Source organism: Cucumis sativus, chromosome 3 (assembly GCF_000004075.3).
Source record: "Cucumis sativus cultivar 9930 chromosome 3, Cucumber_9930_V3, whole genome shotgun sequence".
NCBI lineage: Eukaryota > Viridiplantae > Streptophyta > Magnoliopsida > Cucurbitales > Cucurbitaceae > Cucumis > Cucumis sativus.
Genome location: NC_026657.2, coordinates 7210524 through 7225663, shown reverse-complemented (window position 1 = coordinate 7225663; position 15140 = coordinate 7210524). Strand labels below are relative to the sequence as shown.

The window sequence follows — 15140 nt, the reverse complement described above, 5'->3', positions numbered from 1 at the left end:
TTTATTTTAAATATAACTAAATATTTAGAGAACAAGTAAAAATAATGAAATATTATTTTAAATGACAAAAACAATCCATGTTGATTTTTTCATAATAAAAACGATCAATTAGAACCAAGTGTTTATCAAAATAGTTGAAATATTTTTATCAATTATACACTTTTTTACTCTATACTTTAAAATCGTTTTTGTATTTGAGTTTTAGAAAAAGTGACCAAATGTTCATATTTTTAAAGTACAAGAACAATAACAAACATACAAGTGGTGAGTAATTAGTTGTTAATTTTATAAGTTAGAAGCAAAATTGTTAAATTTAAGAAATTTTGGATACACTTTAGTAATCTTGAATTGAGATTGAGTATCCAAAAGAAAGTACATAATTCTATATAGTATTTATATGAAAGATTAATTAAAATACACAAACATATATATATATATGGTGAAGACAAAAGTAGTGAATAAAGGAGAAACCATCATTTTGTTGCTTTGGCTTTTTGGAAAAAGCAAAAACCCTTCCTTTCCAAACATACAAACTCAATCCACTCTCTCTATTTCTGCTCAAAACACACCCTCTTGCATTGCTGATGTTATTAATCTACAATGGATTCTCTGGAAGATACCCAGAAATGGCACTCACTCAAATTCGGTTAAGGTAAAGCTTTCTTGTTAAATTCCAATACTTTTCTTTGGGGCATTTTGTCGAACACCTCATGGAAGTGCAAAATTTCTGTTTTAGCTTCTGATTTTTCCTTTATGGTCTTGATTTGTTTCGTTTCGTTTCTTGGAGTAGCTCTGTTGTTTGTCGAGTTTATTACGTGGTTGTATCCTTCAAATAGCTCTACCTGTTTGTGGAGAAAATTTGCTGGCGGTGTACTGAAATTTAGCTTAGAGCAGAATTCATCAGCCATCACTATTGGAAGTTTTCGATACAATTTCACTCATATGAACTTCTCAACCTGTGAGTTTTAGTATTAGAGCTTTGAGGGGAATATACATAGCTTTTACACCCAATTTTTTTTTCCCGATAATCAAATGCCTAACTTTTGTTGAGAATTAATGAAAAAGTAGGAAGAGGAACACAAAAAACTTAACTCCAGACAAAAGGAGTCAAAAACTAAAATCGAAAGTGCTTTTACAAATCGAAAGAGCAGTATTATCAATTCCTTTGACTCCGTCGTCCATGTCGCAATTTCAAAGTAGAGAGGATATAGCCCATGCCTGATTTTGCACCTTGGACCATTTTGGGTCAGGTATTTACTTCACTTTTTTCTTTTTGTCGTTTAAGAATTTGGAATCAGCATGCGTTGAACTTGCATGAAGCAATTAGCAGATGTTCTGGCTTTGTGATTTCTGAGAGTGGCTTTGCTTTATAAACGTTATTCGCTTTTGTTGTCTGTAGTAATTGCATCACTATATTGGTTTTTGTTCAGTTACGTATTTGAGTTTTGCTCTACAAGGATTGGAACAAGTCCTCATAACAGGAGGAATTCCTCCAATTGGGAATGGATGCACGTCAGATTCTGTATACAGAGCAGCATGGCTTTGATTGAAAATGTTACTACAAGAGGTATCAGCAAGATGTTGAAACTGTCGGCAGAGTTGTGAAATACTTAGCCGGAAATAGAGGTGTGGGGGTGAGTAAGCTTGTCTAGAGTTCGTTCTGTGTATCATAAAATTGCTAAAAGTTGGAACCAAATGCTTGAAATTCGTAGTTGGTATCTTCTTCACTTAAAAAAAACCTTTTCTTCCTTGTGTAGGTTCTTCTTTCTTTGGTGGTGTCTTGACACCCGAAGGACTGCAAACTCTTGCTCTCTCCGCTTTGTGATCTACTGCACTATCTCTTAAGGCCTTTTAATTTTATTGTTGTTTTTATTATTTTTAATAAGATATTTAAATTAAAGTAATATTTAGAGAAATTTGTGAAAAAAAAGAAAATTAAAGATTACCATATATTAAATTTAGCTTCTAGCTTCCTTCTAACTAAATTTAAATTTGGGTGATGTGAGTTTGATTTATTAAAATTACTTTTTACGAAACAAATCTTGAAAATTGTCGTTTTTACTTTATACTTTATTGATGCAAATATAGTCAATAGTAAATGTTATTGAAGCATTTTTCAACACTTTTTAGTGTTTATTATATATTATTTGTAGATTGAATGTATGAAACAAATGTTTGTTAATAAATATAAATTTTTGCTATAGCGAATAAATATTTTATCAAATTTACCTAACAATGAAAATGTTTCTTTATATTTACAAAAGTAGTTAGATAATAATATACCATTAATCTAAAATTACATTTAAATATATCTCTAATTTTAGTTAAACATTTTTTAAAATTAAAAGTGTTTAAACAAGAAATAGATTTTAAAAAAATTTCTGTTTCTTACATCAATACAATTATAGAGTAAATATAATAACAAAACTCACGTAGATTAAATTCTTGTATACACATATTTTCTTAAAAAAATAAAAGTTAGAGGAAGATAATGATGATTCATATGATATTACAATGATACATGAAAAAGATTGAAACAGAATTGATAAAGATCAGTTGTGTAATACTGTGTATACACTATATATGATTTTGTAACAAAAAGGAAAATAAATTACAACAAACTTAGTTGATCTTGCTAACAAGAAACCTTATTATCGATCACTTAGGTCGACGTGATTTAGAAATTTTAACCTCAGATTATATATATATATATGATAAATTTAGCTAAGCGAAAACGTCAGACATGGTAGGGAGCTTAATCTCGCCTTTTGTAGACAGAGGAATCGTGAAGTTTCCGATCACCGGAAGATCGATGACGAGTCCGATCTGCAATTCGTAATCAATGTCCCAATCTCTCCCTATGTCCCTCGCTAAGCTTATTAGTACGGAATGCGGTACGTTCACTACCACATCCAACATCGTCGAATCACTCGCTTTCAGAGATCCTGGATCTGGAACTTTTCCCGTCGCAATATCTCTACACATTCATCATCATACAATCTCAATATAACATACATTTAATTCTTCCAGCAGATAGATGAACGTCATATTATTCCTATCCTACTGCACTGACCAGATCGAGATCGATTCTAAAGTCTGACCTAACTGACTTAATTATATATTATAATGAAAACAGAGAGGTGAGTGAAGATTAACGAACCTGCCGTCGCTTTTGAGAATGTAAGAAATCTCGCAGATAGGAATGGAGTGACTGTAAGGATTGGTGACGGAGACATTGGCCAAATACTCGACGGAACCAAAGCTTAGACCCTTCAAATCGACGTTTGTGACAGAGGCCTCTGGCTTCGGCATGTTGGCCACCTTCTCTGAGACGTAGTTCATTGCCTTGTCAACCAAATTCGCCATTCGCGCCTAGGAGAGATTTGCAGAGAATAGGAAGAAGATGAAGAGATTCAAAGCAAAATAAATTTTGGGGAATTGCAAAATGGAAATATATGGATCGAAGGTTGAAGAAGAGGAGAGAATCGGTTGTGTATTTATATAGAGAGAGCGTCGAGAAAATTGCGTGTAGACTTTTGAATGGACAACACGATTTTTACGCTTCGCACGTGTTGCTTCCGTGTTTAAAGTTTGATTAACGTGACACTAATTATTAATAATAAATATATAAAATATATATATAAAAAAAGGAGAAAAATACAATTTATATAAAAGCTAAAATATGCATTTTAGAAACCTTGCAATATGGAAATTAATTTTTAAAATGTTATACAAATCAAAGATGGAATTTTAATCAATTTATTACCATTGATGTCTTTAGAAAATAAAATAATTGTTTTTCTTATGTCACGATAATTTGCTAATTATTAATTTCATATAATTAGATGGAAATAAATATTCCAAAATTTTAGAAATCAAAATTAAACGATAACAATTAAAATATATATTTTTTTTAAAAAAAATAAATCTTCACTATTAAGGAAAAAACTAAACCAATTAAATAAATGCCCAAATTATAAAACTAATTTATAAAAAATTAACTTAATATATATGCAAAAGGTGAAAGGAAAACGTATTAATTAAATTTAGCCCTTTTAAGCTATGATTTAGTTTATGAAACTTAATACTTTTTTTAAATCTACAACTTAAATCATATAATCAAGAAATGTCTCAACCATATTTGTATATCAATAAAATGATGTTTTATTTTAGATACATAGGTTTAAAGTGATTGTATTCTTAAGTTTTTATATAGTTTGAATTGAATTTAAATTGTTTTTTATAGAAAAATTAATATTGACAAATGAATAAGTGTGTCTTTACCTTACAAATTATGTTATCTAACATAATATGAAAATGACTTCATGATAAAATTTAAATGGTTTATAGTCAAATAAATATATATTTTTTTCGATTTTCAAATTATCTTCTAAAACGAGCATTTTTATTATTTGACAAAAAAATTATGGTAAGTTTGATGTTCACAACCACAAATTATGGTGAGAAAGCATTTATTTTAAAGCAACTTCCAACTTTCACACATTAATAATAATAATAATAACAACAATAACAATAAAATAAAAACAATAAACCCACGTCCATATTGTTAGATAAATTAATTATACATTATTAATAATAATAATAACAACAACATTGACAATAAAATAAAAACAATAAACCCACGTCCATATTGTTAGATAAATTAATTATTGAAAAATTGTGATAGACGATAAATTAAAAAAAAAAGAAAAAAATTATTTATAAATATAGCAGAGAAAAAAAAGAAGTTTAAAAAACTGGAAGAAACTATTTACCAAACCACTAAAAATAAAATTAATTACACGTAAATATTTTATCGAATATTATATTTTTTTCAATTTTTTAAAAAAGTTGTAGGATAAAAAATTGGATAATTTTTTTAAATAATTTTAATATTTTACCTCTTACTATTTTTAAAATTGCTTCTATATACCTAATTATTATTCTAATCAATGCTACCATTATAGTTATCATATTATTTATCTTAGTATTAAAATAAATAATAGGATAATAATAATAATAATGTAAATAATGTAACATTTCAAAACATACCTGTCAAATGGACTTAAACCTAATTAAAACTGAAAAAAAATCTCCTTAGTTTATAATTAATATTAACATATGTTAATTTGAATAATTTATCAATAAATATTCTATTTGGATACAAATCAAGTAATGAAATTGATTACTCTTAATTAATAAAATATATATATACATATAGCAATTATAAGAAAACAAACAAAACATATAAATAATATGTGTGTGTTATTAATAATTCATAAATAACTTAGAAAGTGGAAAGGAAGTGTGGATTTGTTTGAGAAGAGGAGTTAGGGTTTGCATGAGGATATGAGAAGGATGGTTGTGAATTCCCTCATAAGTTGTCACAACAATGCTTCTGTCCTTTGATAGCCTTTGTACTTGTTTCTTCACATTGCATGTTACATATGTGCACTTGTAATAGCTCCTTCACCAAGCACAAAAAATTCTATTGTTAAGTACTTTATAAATCAATATTACATATATAATTTGTAAAATTACCCATATATATCATCTCACCTACGTATATACTTCTATTGGTATCTATAACTATTTTGACCAAGAATTATGTGTATATACCTAGGATGGAGGCTGTGTTTGACAGCTTTTTGTCCGTACTTGCGCCACCGATATCCGTCATCAAGAATATCTTCAGTACTCCTCGTTTGAAACTCAAACCTTCGACGCCCGACGGCCTTCCTCCGTTGTCGACCACCTTTCTTCCTTTGATTGCTTTTCTCTTCGTCCCTTCTCCTTTCCAATGACTCACAAGTCGATGATGTTGGAGGTAAGTCTCTTGTGGCTTCTTGGCCAGAGAGAACTGCGATCCAATCGATTTCTAGAGAGGTTGCAAGAGGATCTGAACATGGCAACGACGGGAACAGTAACGGAGGTGGGTGTTGTAGTTGGTGGTTTTCCTCCTCCATTTGTTGGTGAGTTGTGAAAGAAGAAATTGGGAAGTTTGAAACTTGGGAGTTAATAAAGAAAGAGAGAGATGAGGGAAGCCAACTATATTTCAACTACTTCAACTCCCATTTTAAAAACCCATAGCTATTTTATTTTTTGAGTGGAGAAAATTTAAAATTGTGATAAACATTTAATTTGATTAAACCAAAAATTTGATCCATGGCATTTGAATAGACAATATTGTGTTAAATGAGTTTACATTTAATAATTTTTCAAAAATTTAAAAATCTGTCATTCACAATATTGAATTTTGACAAAAAGTAAATGCTGAAAGATCAAATTAAACATGATTTTATTAAATTTATAATTTAACCCAAATATTTTAGACCATTTTTTAAATTAAAGTTCAATATGCATTAAACATTAAATTATAAAAAAAAGTACACCACAATTAATTTAGTCTTGAATTACAAATAACCTTACGAAAAATAATATTTACCATTAACCATAATAGTGTTAATAAAAATACTGTTGACCTACCATACAAAGGAGTTAAACCACTTCACTTAACAGTATTTAACAATTAACAACATTCCACTTGGGCTTACTTCTCTCAAACATTTATAAATTGTTTGGATAGGTTTTCATAAATAAGTTTTGTTTTCTATTTTATTTATTCATTTACTTATAATTAATGGGGGGAAAAAACTTATTAGGAGAAAGGATTAACCAGTTTACAATCTCCTAATCTCATCCATTAACAAATAACAAGCTTATTAAGGAGAGAATAACATGAACTCAATCCAATGATAATGAAGAAAAATAACAAAGATGAGAAGAAAAAAAAAAAACCTCAAAATAAAGGCTTTTTTCCATTTAATAATCCCATCAAGTGATCAAGAACTTGGGGCCCTGCATCACGCAGACCAGAATGCATAAATTCATTAGTAACCCATAACCTTATTCCTGCTATTTGGGAAGCTGTGTCCATGGCCAGTTTGAAGTTCACAAACATATCTTCGTAATACACTGCAGCTGCCACCGGAACCTGTTGTGAATCGAGAAAATATGTTGAATTTTTTACAACAGGAAGGCCTCAAAGTAATCCTAATGCTTGTTATGGTAATATCGACATCAGTGAAGATATAATATCTGAGAAATACAAGTTCAATTTTTTTCACATTAGAGGCTACCTTGTTATTTTTAAGAGCAGCGATGTCATATAGAGGAGGCCAATCCTCCTTATCAGCTAATATATGCGCTGCATCTTTGAATGGTCTCAAGGCATGTATTTCGTCAAACATCCATGGGAAGATCATCTGCAGAAGCAGTACAAACGGGGGGCATGAGACTTTTCTTTTTCTTTTGGAGTTCAACATGTGGGGGTGAGAATTTGGACATTTTATATATTGGTTGAGAATATAATAGTTTATTAATCAATGAATGAGTATATGTTCCAAAGATGTCATCGTACTGAATTTCTCCGAAGTCAAACCATGGCCTCGTAAACTCAATTTTTATTTATTCAATCATTATGATGACAGTTTATTGTACAAGTAATAAAGAAATCCATGTGGCTTATGAGCACCAGTTTGCACCTACCTCTCCAGTGAAATACACGGCACATCCTTCTTTTACAGCTTTATTTGCATCGAATTTGTTTTCCACTTCATTCTTTATTCTTTGAGCAGACCAACGAGATGAGGCTCCCTTCAGAGGAACAGGAAGCAGCGAAGAATTATCTCAACAGAGAGTTCCAATAGACCAAAATATAATTTTAAAAGGAAAAAAGGGAGGCTACCTGGCAATATATTGTTTCGTGCAAGAGAACGTATAGAGGATTTGAATCAAGTGAGAGCCAGTTATCAATCTGCAAATATGTCTAACTGTTTAGAATCATTCACGAATGAAGTTATAGACATTTATTTGCCCAATAGAACTTGTAGAATACTAACTGCATTGAGGAAGAAAAAACTAATTCGTTTTGGTGATCCACGAACTAATATAGGATCCCAAACTCTCTCAAACCTGACAAAATGTGGAGGAAAAGGAGAGAGTGATTAGATTATAGAATCTTGAATTGCCAAAATAACTTTCTTGAGTTTGGCTATTCACTTGCCCAAAAGTTAGAAAACAGAGAGAAAAAAATTAAAACGCCTTACAGATAGTGCAAGCGCTCAAAACCTGTACTAGTTCCCAGAGCAGAAAGACCAAGAGTTTGCAGTCCTTTGGGTGTCAAGATACCACCAGAGGGAAGAAGAACCTATATAAAAAAACAGAAGGAAAAAAGGGTTTTTTAAGGGAAGACGATATCATCTGAGATAATTTGAAGCATTTGGTTCTAGTTTTTAGTAATATGATGACATACAACAGAAACTATAAATAAACGTACTCACCCCGCCTCCATTCTCGGCCAAGTATTTCACAACTTCACGGACAATTTCAATATCCTGTGGATACCTCTTGTAGTACTTTTCATTTTGAATTATAACCTTTTCAAAGCATGCTCTATATACAGAATCTGCCGTGCATCCATTCCCAATTGGAGGGATTCCTCCAGTTATGAGAACTTGCTTCAATCCTTGTGGTGCAAAACTCAAATACGTAACTGCACAAAAACCGCCGTAGCTCTGTACAGAGAAAAAGAGACTTGACTTGAATTTGTAGTGATGCAATTACTAAAGACAACAAAAGGCAATAACTAATAGGAACCAAAGTTCGCATTAAGAAATCACAATGCCAAAAAAAATTTGCCTCATGAAAGTTCAATATATGCTGATTGCAAAATTTGAAACTATTAAAAGAAAAAGTGAAGTAAATACCTGACCCAAAATGGTCCAAGGTGCAGCATCAGGAACAAGACGAGTCCTAATAAATTCAGCATCATTAACTATGTTATCAGCTCGAAAATGTTTCAAGTAGTTGGCTAAGTCATCTGAACTTTGAAATTGTGACATGGATGATGGAGTTAAAGGAGTTGATAATCCTGTTCCTCGCTGCAATTATTTATATACAAAGGTAGAATAACAGATAAAGACAACAGTTGTTCATGTTTCAAATGCCCTTGCTCAGATAAGTCAACAAAAGTCATGCCTGATCCATCAGTATAACACGAAATTCTTCACATGCTTTTTGTATCCATCCACTAGCTTCCGTTGGTCGTGCACACTCAAATCCGGGTCCACCTTGTAAGAACAAAAGGTATGGCATTGGTTGATCCTCTTTTCCCACTGCAACACAAGTCTGTTTTTGTTATTTGTCAAGGATAAAAAATATTGAAACCATAATTGGTTTACGAAAATATAACTACCCATAAAGAAACAACAAGCCAAGTACGTGAAAGAACTGAAAAAATAAATCTAAGTTAAAAAAGGGATGGACTGTTAATAAAGCAATCGTTATTGGATAATTTTCAATTCTCGAAGGATTCGGTTACAACATCTTTGGATATTTGAGGAGTTCCTGAATCAGTAGCTTAAGCAATATTCAACTTCTAGACAATGCAAGATGATTATTTTTTATCTGATTAAGAAGTCCACATATTTTATGGAAGTTTCAATGATTAATGATTGAATCTAAGAACAATTCAATTGGTTAAAATATATATCTTCGACCAAAATATCATAGATTCAAATACCTACATCCACCCCGCATGTCATTGGACTCAAATTAGAGAAAAATGATTAATGTTAGAAACTTTTCTGATTTACCAAAAACCGTATGCAAAACCCCTGGACCCCATTAGAAAGTTCCAATTAATACTTACAGAGACAGAGAAGATCTTCAATTTTTCAATTCATTAATAAGAATCTTTCCTACAAAATTATGAGTTTGACTGTGTAATAGCTCATATAAAATTATTATATATAACAGAGAAAATTACCTTAATATACGAATAGAAACCACTCTCCAAAGTGACACAGCTCTCTTTTTCAACTTAATAATCATGTACAGAAGAATATTGCCTTGATAGAAACAATGATTAAATGATTTAACATGTAATAGAGAAAACAAATTCTCATAACAAAACAGCAACGCTCTACTAGATTCAGATCAATTTACCTCATTGCTCTACCCTAATTCTAATTAACAGCAATGGCATCCGTCTTAATTACTTCTCTAAATCCAGAAATTCACTAAACCAATCAACGAATAGGAAAGAATTTGCAATAATTCAACAACAGTCACCAATAGATTACTGGTTACAAGTGACTGACAATGGGACCTAATAATCGATTATATAAAAAATGAATCGACAGTAAAATAAAAGTCAAAATAAGATTCGATTAACCTGAAACAACTTCCCGCGCAAAAACGGAGATCCTAGTACAAGAAGCCTGATTTAGAGAGTAATTGAGAGGCACAGAGAAGTGATGGTCCCGGAGACGGAGCTCCGGAACGGAGTACCACGTGCCAGACACGTGCACTGGTGGCGATGCTGCACGAGGGGATAAAATTCCGGCCATAGCTGCCGATAAACGGACCGATCTCCGGCAATGAGCGGCTGAGAGAAAGTTGCGGAGTGGAATTAATGGAAGGACGCGGCAAGGTAAAGAGTGGAAGTGAAGAAGGAGTGGCGGCGCTGCCGTGCGAGCTGCGAACATTTTTGGACGGTGGGGAGGAATAGATTAACTATGGTGGGGAGCGAAATATGGGAAAATAATGAGGACACGTGGCGAAAATCAAAAGGCTTTTGCTACAAATGGGGGCTTACGTGGAGGGTCGATATTAGTCCATTTTTGTTAATCGATTAATTGTATATTTTGATTGATAATCATATAGTTCAAGATCGACGGTTCAGATGTTCGTAGATCTAAGTTCAAATATAAAAAAATGTCAAAACTTTTAGAAATAATTTTTTTTATAAAAAAATAAGAATTAATCACTTGTTAAATGAATTAAATTATTTATTAGGAAGATTTTAAAAAATAAAGAATCGAGGAACTATTTAGCAACAAAATTTTAATCCATAATGTAAGCACTAAGTATTTCAACTTTTCTTTTTCCTATAGAATGCTTTCAGTTTTTTCTATTTATGTAAATTCTCTTATTTGCTATAATATTTAAAAATAAAATACAAATAATTATAATATTTAAAAATAAAATAAAAGTAATTGTAAATGGAAAGTTGTAGAACCTTTACTAAACCTAGCAAAACTTTAAAATTTATGTTTAGTAAAATTTTAAAATTTTATTAATGATATCCAAAGATAGAAGTATATTGGTAAATAAATTATTTATTAATAAAAATTATTTCATTGATAAAAGTATATAGTGTTTATCAATATTTATTATCGGTATAATCTAAAATTTTGTTGTAAATTTTTTATTAGATTTGCTTTTTTTTTTACAATTTCTTTAATAATTATTCATTTGTTTATTTACAAATGAGAATCAGTGAATAACCTATTCATTTATTGTTTAATGGAAACTTTGATAGTTAAAACATTGGATTATATTGGGTTGAAAGTCTTTTACGAGAAGAAGTCTGTCATTTCCACCTAATTGAATTTCTAGCTTCCTCTCTTCTTTTCACCTTCATTTCTCTCTTCCTTTCACCGTTCATGGCCTACACCATGTTCGAAAGCAGGGTTCGTGTTACCAACCTCAACCTCAAGTACTGTCTTCAAGTTACATGAACGTAAAAAAAAAGTTGACTGAAATTATTATTTAATACTATCATCCATATGGAATGGTTGGAGATCAGTATATTGGTACGTTTGAAAGTTTCTTTTCAGTAGATCAAGAGTCTCATTTTCACTTTCCTTTGTTCCTTTCCTCTACCGATCCTTTCATGGCGCACACTTATGTTTGAAAGTGGGGTTTATGTTACAGCCCCAACCCCGACTGTGTTCTCAATGTTTCACGATGTAACGTTTAGATAAACAAATAACTTTTAGGTATGTTATATTTTTGTTATGAACAGTGTTTGTGGTCGTGAATATATAAGTTCAACAAAAAAGAAAGAAAAAGCTTTAAAAGAAAAAACTCAAAGAGATTAGAAAACAAAAGAAAAGAAGAAACGAAAAAAAGGTTGACTGATCCAAACTATTATGGCAATACCATCATCTGTATGATAATGGTTGAGTACATTAGTCAAAGTTCCTTTTTTGTTGAGCAGAGAAGAGTTTGTATATGATTAGATTCCTAAATTTTTAACTTTTGTTTAATTATATCTTGATCAATTGATTATTTTAATCAATAAGAACCACGTATTAAATTTGCAACATTGATAAATTTTATATAGGACCATTATATAATATCACACGATACACTATATAATAAACACATTTGTAGACGACTTGCAAAATGTAATAATCAAACTCTTGATTGGGAGGTTATAACATGGGACATAACCAATACACTACAGCCAAAATTAAGATTAAAAAATATATTATTTAATATATATTATAGTATGACACTTCAATATTAAGATTAAAATACAAAAATTGATAATATGAGGGGACACGTGCCTCTGGTCGTAATAAATTTGTCCCTAATACACATCACACAAAAGAACTTCGTGTTTATAGGTAAATTAAATAGATGTAGTCCTTGTAGTCACTGAGTTAGTTGCTATAATTGATCAAATAAACATCATGCTCAAATCACAAGTGATCAATGATAAATATGTTCAGAACAAAAATCCAACCAATCTGATACACAAAAAACTTGGTTATTAACTTAAAGGAAAGTTGTAACCATGAGAGCATTGATAGAAGTATGACTATTGTTAATAGATCAATTCCCGTAATTATCCGACTAATAGATGCAAAATATTATAATTCTTAGTGCTAATGGGTTTTAAAATGTTGTTAAAAATGCGGAATTACATTTTATAAAAAGAAAGGTATAGGTACACAAATTGATTTGGTTTGAAAAACCATTAAAAACCGAATAGACTATCCACTATCACTACTTTAAATCAATTCGAAAATTGACTTTGATTGTTGATATTTCCTTTTCAAATGATTTTCTTTTTTAATTTATCCAACGGTTGGAAGATGGAACTATTTTTGTGTTTTTTTGAACTAAACATTGATTAAGAAAAGTTTGAAACTTTTTGAAACAAATGCTTAATTTCTTTTAATTAATTAATTGAAAAGGAGAGCATAAAGGAACGACAAGAATGGAAGATGCGTTCAAAGGCAGAAGAGAACAAAAGCCAACTCCAAACTCCAAACTCCAAACTCCAAATTCCATCTTTATGTATAATATCAAATATATACTTTTAAATTATTTTATTAAGCTTTGGAATATATATACATATATATAATTCATTTAAATTTAAAATTAATTTATGGGTTTGCTACCAAATAAAAGCCCAGAAAAACAATTTTAAGGATTTTTTTTAAATAGAGAAATTCGACATTATTTATCTTAAATAGAACAAAATCGATAATATTAATGAAAATGTTATATTTTTGACAATTCTATATATTTCTATTAGCGATATAATCTAAAATTTTGTTATAATATATAAATATTTTGCTATACTTAAAAATGTACTTTTTTTTACGTTTTATCGTTGGCTATTTTAGTATTTCATATACTTTAATCAATATTTCAGTACAATAAAAAAATTTAGAAAAACATTTTTTAGTGCATATCTACAAATTTGTAAGAATAGATTAAAAAGTCAATTCTTATCCACGTGTTCTTATACTCTACCTAAGACAATCGTGTTTGACGTACTTGAAATTTGATGTAATGTAGTCAAATTGAATATTTCATATGTAACGTTAAAAGCCACGACTAAGTTGAGTTATGGTATTTGAAATTATTAAAGCAGGGTTATTCAACAAAAGTATAAAATAAATAAATAAATAGATATGAACGTGAATAATGATTATTATGGAGGTTAAATTATATACCACCAACTCATAAATTAAGTTATTGTTAGGTGTTATTATTCAAACCACAAAGTTAAAATTATAATATTTCAATTTAGTTGGAGGATTAAAAAATATAATTAAGGCCTAAAAATGAAGTAATGAGAAGAGAAAAGCAAAAAATGGTTAAAGATTAGAGTTAAGAAGAGAAGAAGTGTGTATTAAATGCTCCGTCTGCAATCCCCACCCACCTTCCCCCAAAAAGTTATCTGCCCTAATTTCCTTCCTTTCTCTTCTTTCTCTCTTCTTCTTCATCACTAATGGCTTCAACTCAAATTCCTTCTTCTTTTTCACCATTTCCAAATCCTTCTCATTCTCCATGTCCTCCCCTTCTTCCACTTATTCCTTCTCCAGGATCGGCCTCGGCTACTCCATTGCCATAGCACTCGCCTTCCTCGTCCTCCTCTCCGCCCTTCTCCTCGCTTTCTACGTCTGCTGTCGCGCATCCCGTTCCCGCCACCTCCGCCGCCCTCCCCCTCCTTCTTCCCGCTCCGACGCCGGCATCATTCTCCCCCAGATCATTTTCGTTGCTGAGGACGACGCCGCTCCAGATCGCGACGATGACAACGGGGTTGTGGGTCTTGACCAGACCGTTATTAACTCTTACCCTAAATTCCCTTTCTCCAGAGATAAATCCATGGCTGGAGCTAATTGTGTCTGCTCTATCTGTCTCTGTGAGTATAAGGATGCGGAGATGTTGAGGATGATGCCTGAGTGTAGACACTACTTCCATCTCTGTTGTATCGATGCTTGGTTGAAGCTTAATGGTTCTTGTCCGGTTTGTCGGAATTCGCCACTCCCAACTCCGCTTTCTACTCCTCTTCAAGAGGTTGTTCCACTCTCTCAATACATGGCGGATCGGAGAAGGAGATGACTCATTCATTGGTATTGCATCGATTAGGTTCTTCTTTTACTTCTCTTCTCTTGATTTTCATATTTCTCTGTTTGTTTTTGCCTGTTTTTAGTCTTAAGAAATTGTAAATTCTTTGGTTAGATCCTTAGTTTTTTTTTTTTTCTTCTTCTTATTCTGAATGTTCTAGTAACTGTTCGACCCACAGATGAAATTTTCGATTTACTTTTTGATCAATTTTCTGAGTGGTCATGAATCAATATTCTTGTGTAGATCTGATAGTGTTGGATTCAATTATTCGAAAATTTTGAGACAAGAAGAACTTTTCCATTTCTCTTCCTTACTTTTTGAGCGAAAAAAGATGGATTGACCCATCTCAAGGGTCCTCTTCATTTTCACTGTTGTCTGCTTAAGCTGGCCCAGAATGTCTTGTTGCATCCATTTTTTTTCCC

The 15140-nt window shown here is 31.2% G+C and overlaps 4 protein-coding genes and 1 long non-coding RNA gene across 8 annotated transcripts; 2 read left to right on the top strand and 3 right to left on the bottom strand.

The window, feature by feature from the left end:
- Positions 1 to 452: 452 nt before the first annotated feature.
- On the top strand, positions 453 to 2122 carry LOC105434813. 4 transcript variants are annotated; one of them, XR_004215656.1, is made up of 3 exons: positions 453 to 652; positions 791 to 1634; positions 1758 to 2122. It is a non-coding gene; the product is annotated as an uncharacterized LOC105434813 (long non-coding RNA). The 4 variants fall into 4 exon arrangements; XR_004215658.1 differs by lacking the exon at positions 453 to 652 and having other exon boundaries at positions 659 to 1250; positions 1458 to 1634; XR_004215657.1 differs by lacking the exon at positions 453 to 652 and having other exon boundaries at positions 659 to 1250; positions 1431 to 1634.
- A 341-nt stretch (positions 2123 to 2463) lies between these two features.
- On the bottom strand, positions 2464 to 3488 carry LOC101217321 (desiccation protectant protein Lea14 homolog). The gene is made up of 2 exons (XM_004133796.3): positions 3161 to 3488; positions 2464 to 2977 (listed from the first exon to the last, which is right to left on the bottom strand). Exons 1-2 carry the CDS (start codon positions 3364 to 3366, stop codon positions 2725 to 2727), a joined length of 459 nt encoding a protein of 152 aa, XP_004133844.1. The 5' UTR covers positions 3367 to 3488; the 3' UTR covers positions 2464 to 2724.
- Positions 3489 to 5246: 1758 nt separating this feature from the next.
- On the bottom strand, positions 5247 to 6441 carry LOC101209904 (probable WRKY transcription factor 43). The gene is made up of 2 exons (XM_004134270.3): positions 5620 to 6441; positions 5247 to 5467 (listed from the first exon to the last, which is right to left on the bottom strand). The coding sequence occupies exons 1-2, from the start codon at positions 5964 to 5966 to the stop codon at positions 5269 to 5271; spliced, it is 546 nt and encodes a 181-aa protein (XP_004134318.1). The 5' UTR covers positions 5967 to 6441; the 3' UTR covers positions 5247 to 5268.
- Positions 6442 to 6637: 196 nt separating this feature from the next.
- LOC101216845 (proline iminopeptidase) lies at positions 6638 to 10580 on the bottom strand. Its single transcript, XM_004133794.3, has 10 exons — positions 10238 to 10580; positions 9040 to 9176; positions 8769 to 8942; positions 8343 to 8576; positions 8109 to 8209; positions 7902 to 7974; positions 7748 to 7816; positions 7549 to 7656; positions 7140 to 7265; positions 6638 to 6994 (listed from the first exon to the last, which is right to left on the bottom strand). Exons 1-10 carry the CDS (start codon positions 10548 to 10550, stop codon positions 6800 to 6802), a joined length of 1530 nt encoding a protein of 509 aa, XP_004133842.3. The 5' UTR covers positions 10551 to 10580; the 3' UTR covers positions 6638 to 6799.
- Positions 10581 to 13992: 3412 nt separating this feature from the next.
- On the top strand, positions 13993 to 15018 carry LOC101216614 (RING-H2 finger protein ATL67). The gene has a single exon (XM_004133793.3). The coding sequence runs from the start codon at positions 14158 to 14160 to the stop codon at positions 14710 to 14712; it is 555 nt and encodes a 184-aa protein (XP_004133841.1). The 5' UTR covers positions 13993 to 14157; the 3' UTR covers positions 14713 to 15018.
- The last annotated feature ends 122 nt before the right edge of the window (positions 15019 to 15140 follow it).

Bases quoted from the DNA above. Each gene is read 5' to 3' on its own strand.
- LOC101217321 (XM_004133796.3), bottom strand. From the start codon at position 3,366: ATGGCGAATTTGGTTGACAAGGCAATGAACTACGTCTCAGAGAAGGTG. The intron at 2,978-3,160 runs GTTCGTTAATCT...ATGAATGTGTAG, and splicing joins ATTCTCAAAAGCGACGGCAG to AGATATTGCGACGGGAAAAG.
- LOC101209904 (XM_004134270.3), bottom strand. From the start codon at position 5,966: ATGGAGGAGGAAAACCACCAACTACAACACCCACCTCCGTTACTGTTC. The intron at 5,468-5,619 runs GTATATACACAT...TGCTTGGTGAAG, and splicing joins AAACACAGCCTCCATCCTAG to GAGCTATTACAAGTGCACAT.
- LOC101216845 (XM_004133794.3), bottom strand. From the start codon at position 10,550: ATGTTCGCAGCTCGCACGGCAGCGCCGCCACTCCTTCTTCACTTCCAC. The intron at 9,177-10,237 runs GTTAATCGAATC...CTTGTGTTGCAG, and splicing joins TGCGCGGGAAGTTGTTTCAG to TGGGAAAAGAGGATCAACCA. The intron at 8,943-9,039 runs GCATGACTTTTG...AAATAATTGCAG, and splicing joins GTGTTATACTGATGGATCAG to CGAGGAACAGGATTATCAAC.
- LOC101216614 (XM_004133793.3), top strand. From the start codon at position 14,158: ATGTCCTCCCCTTCTTCCACTTATTCCTTCTCCAGGATCGGCCTCGGC.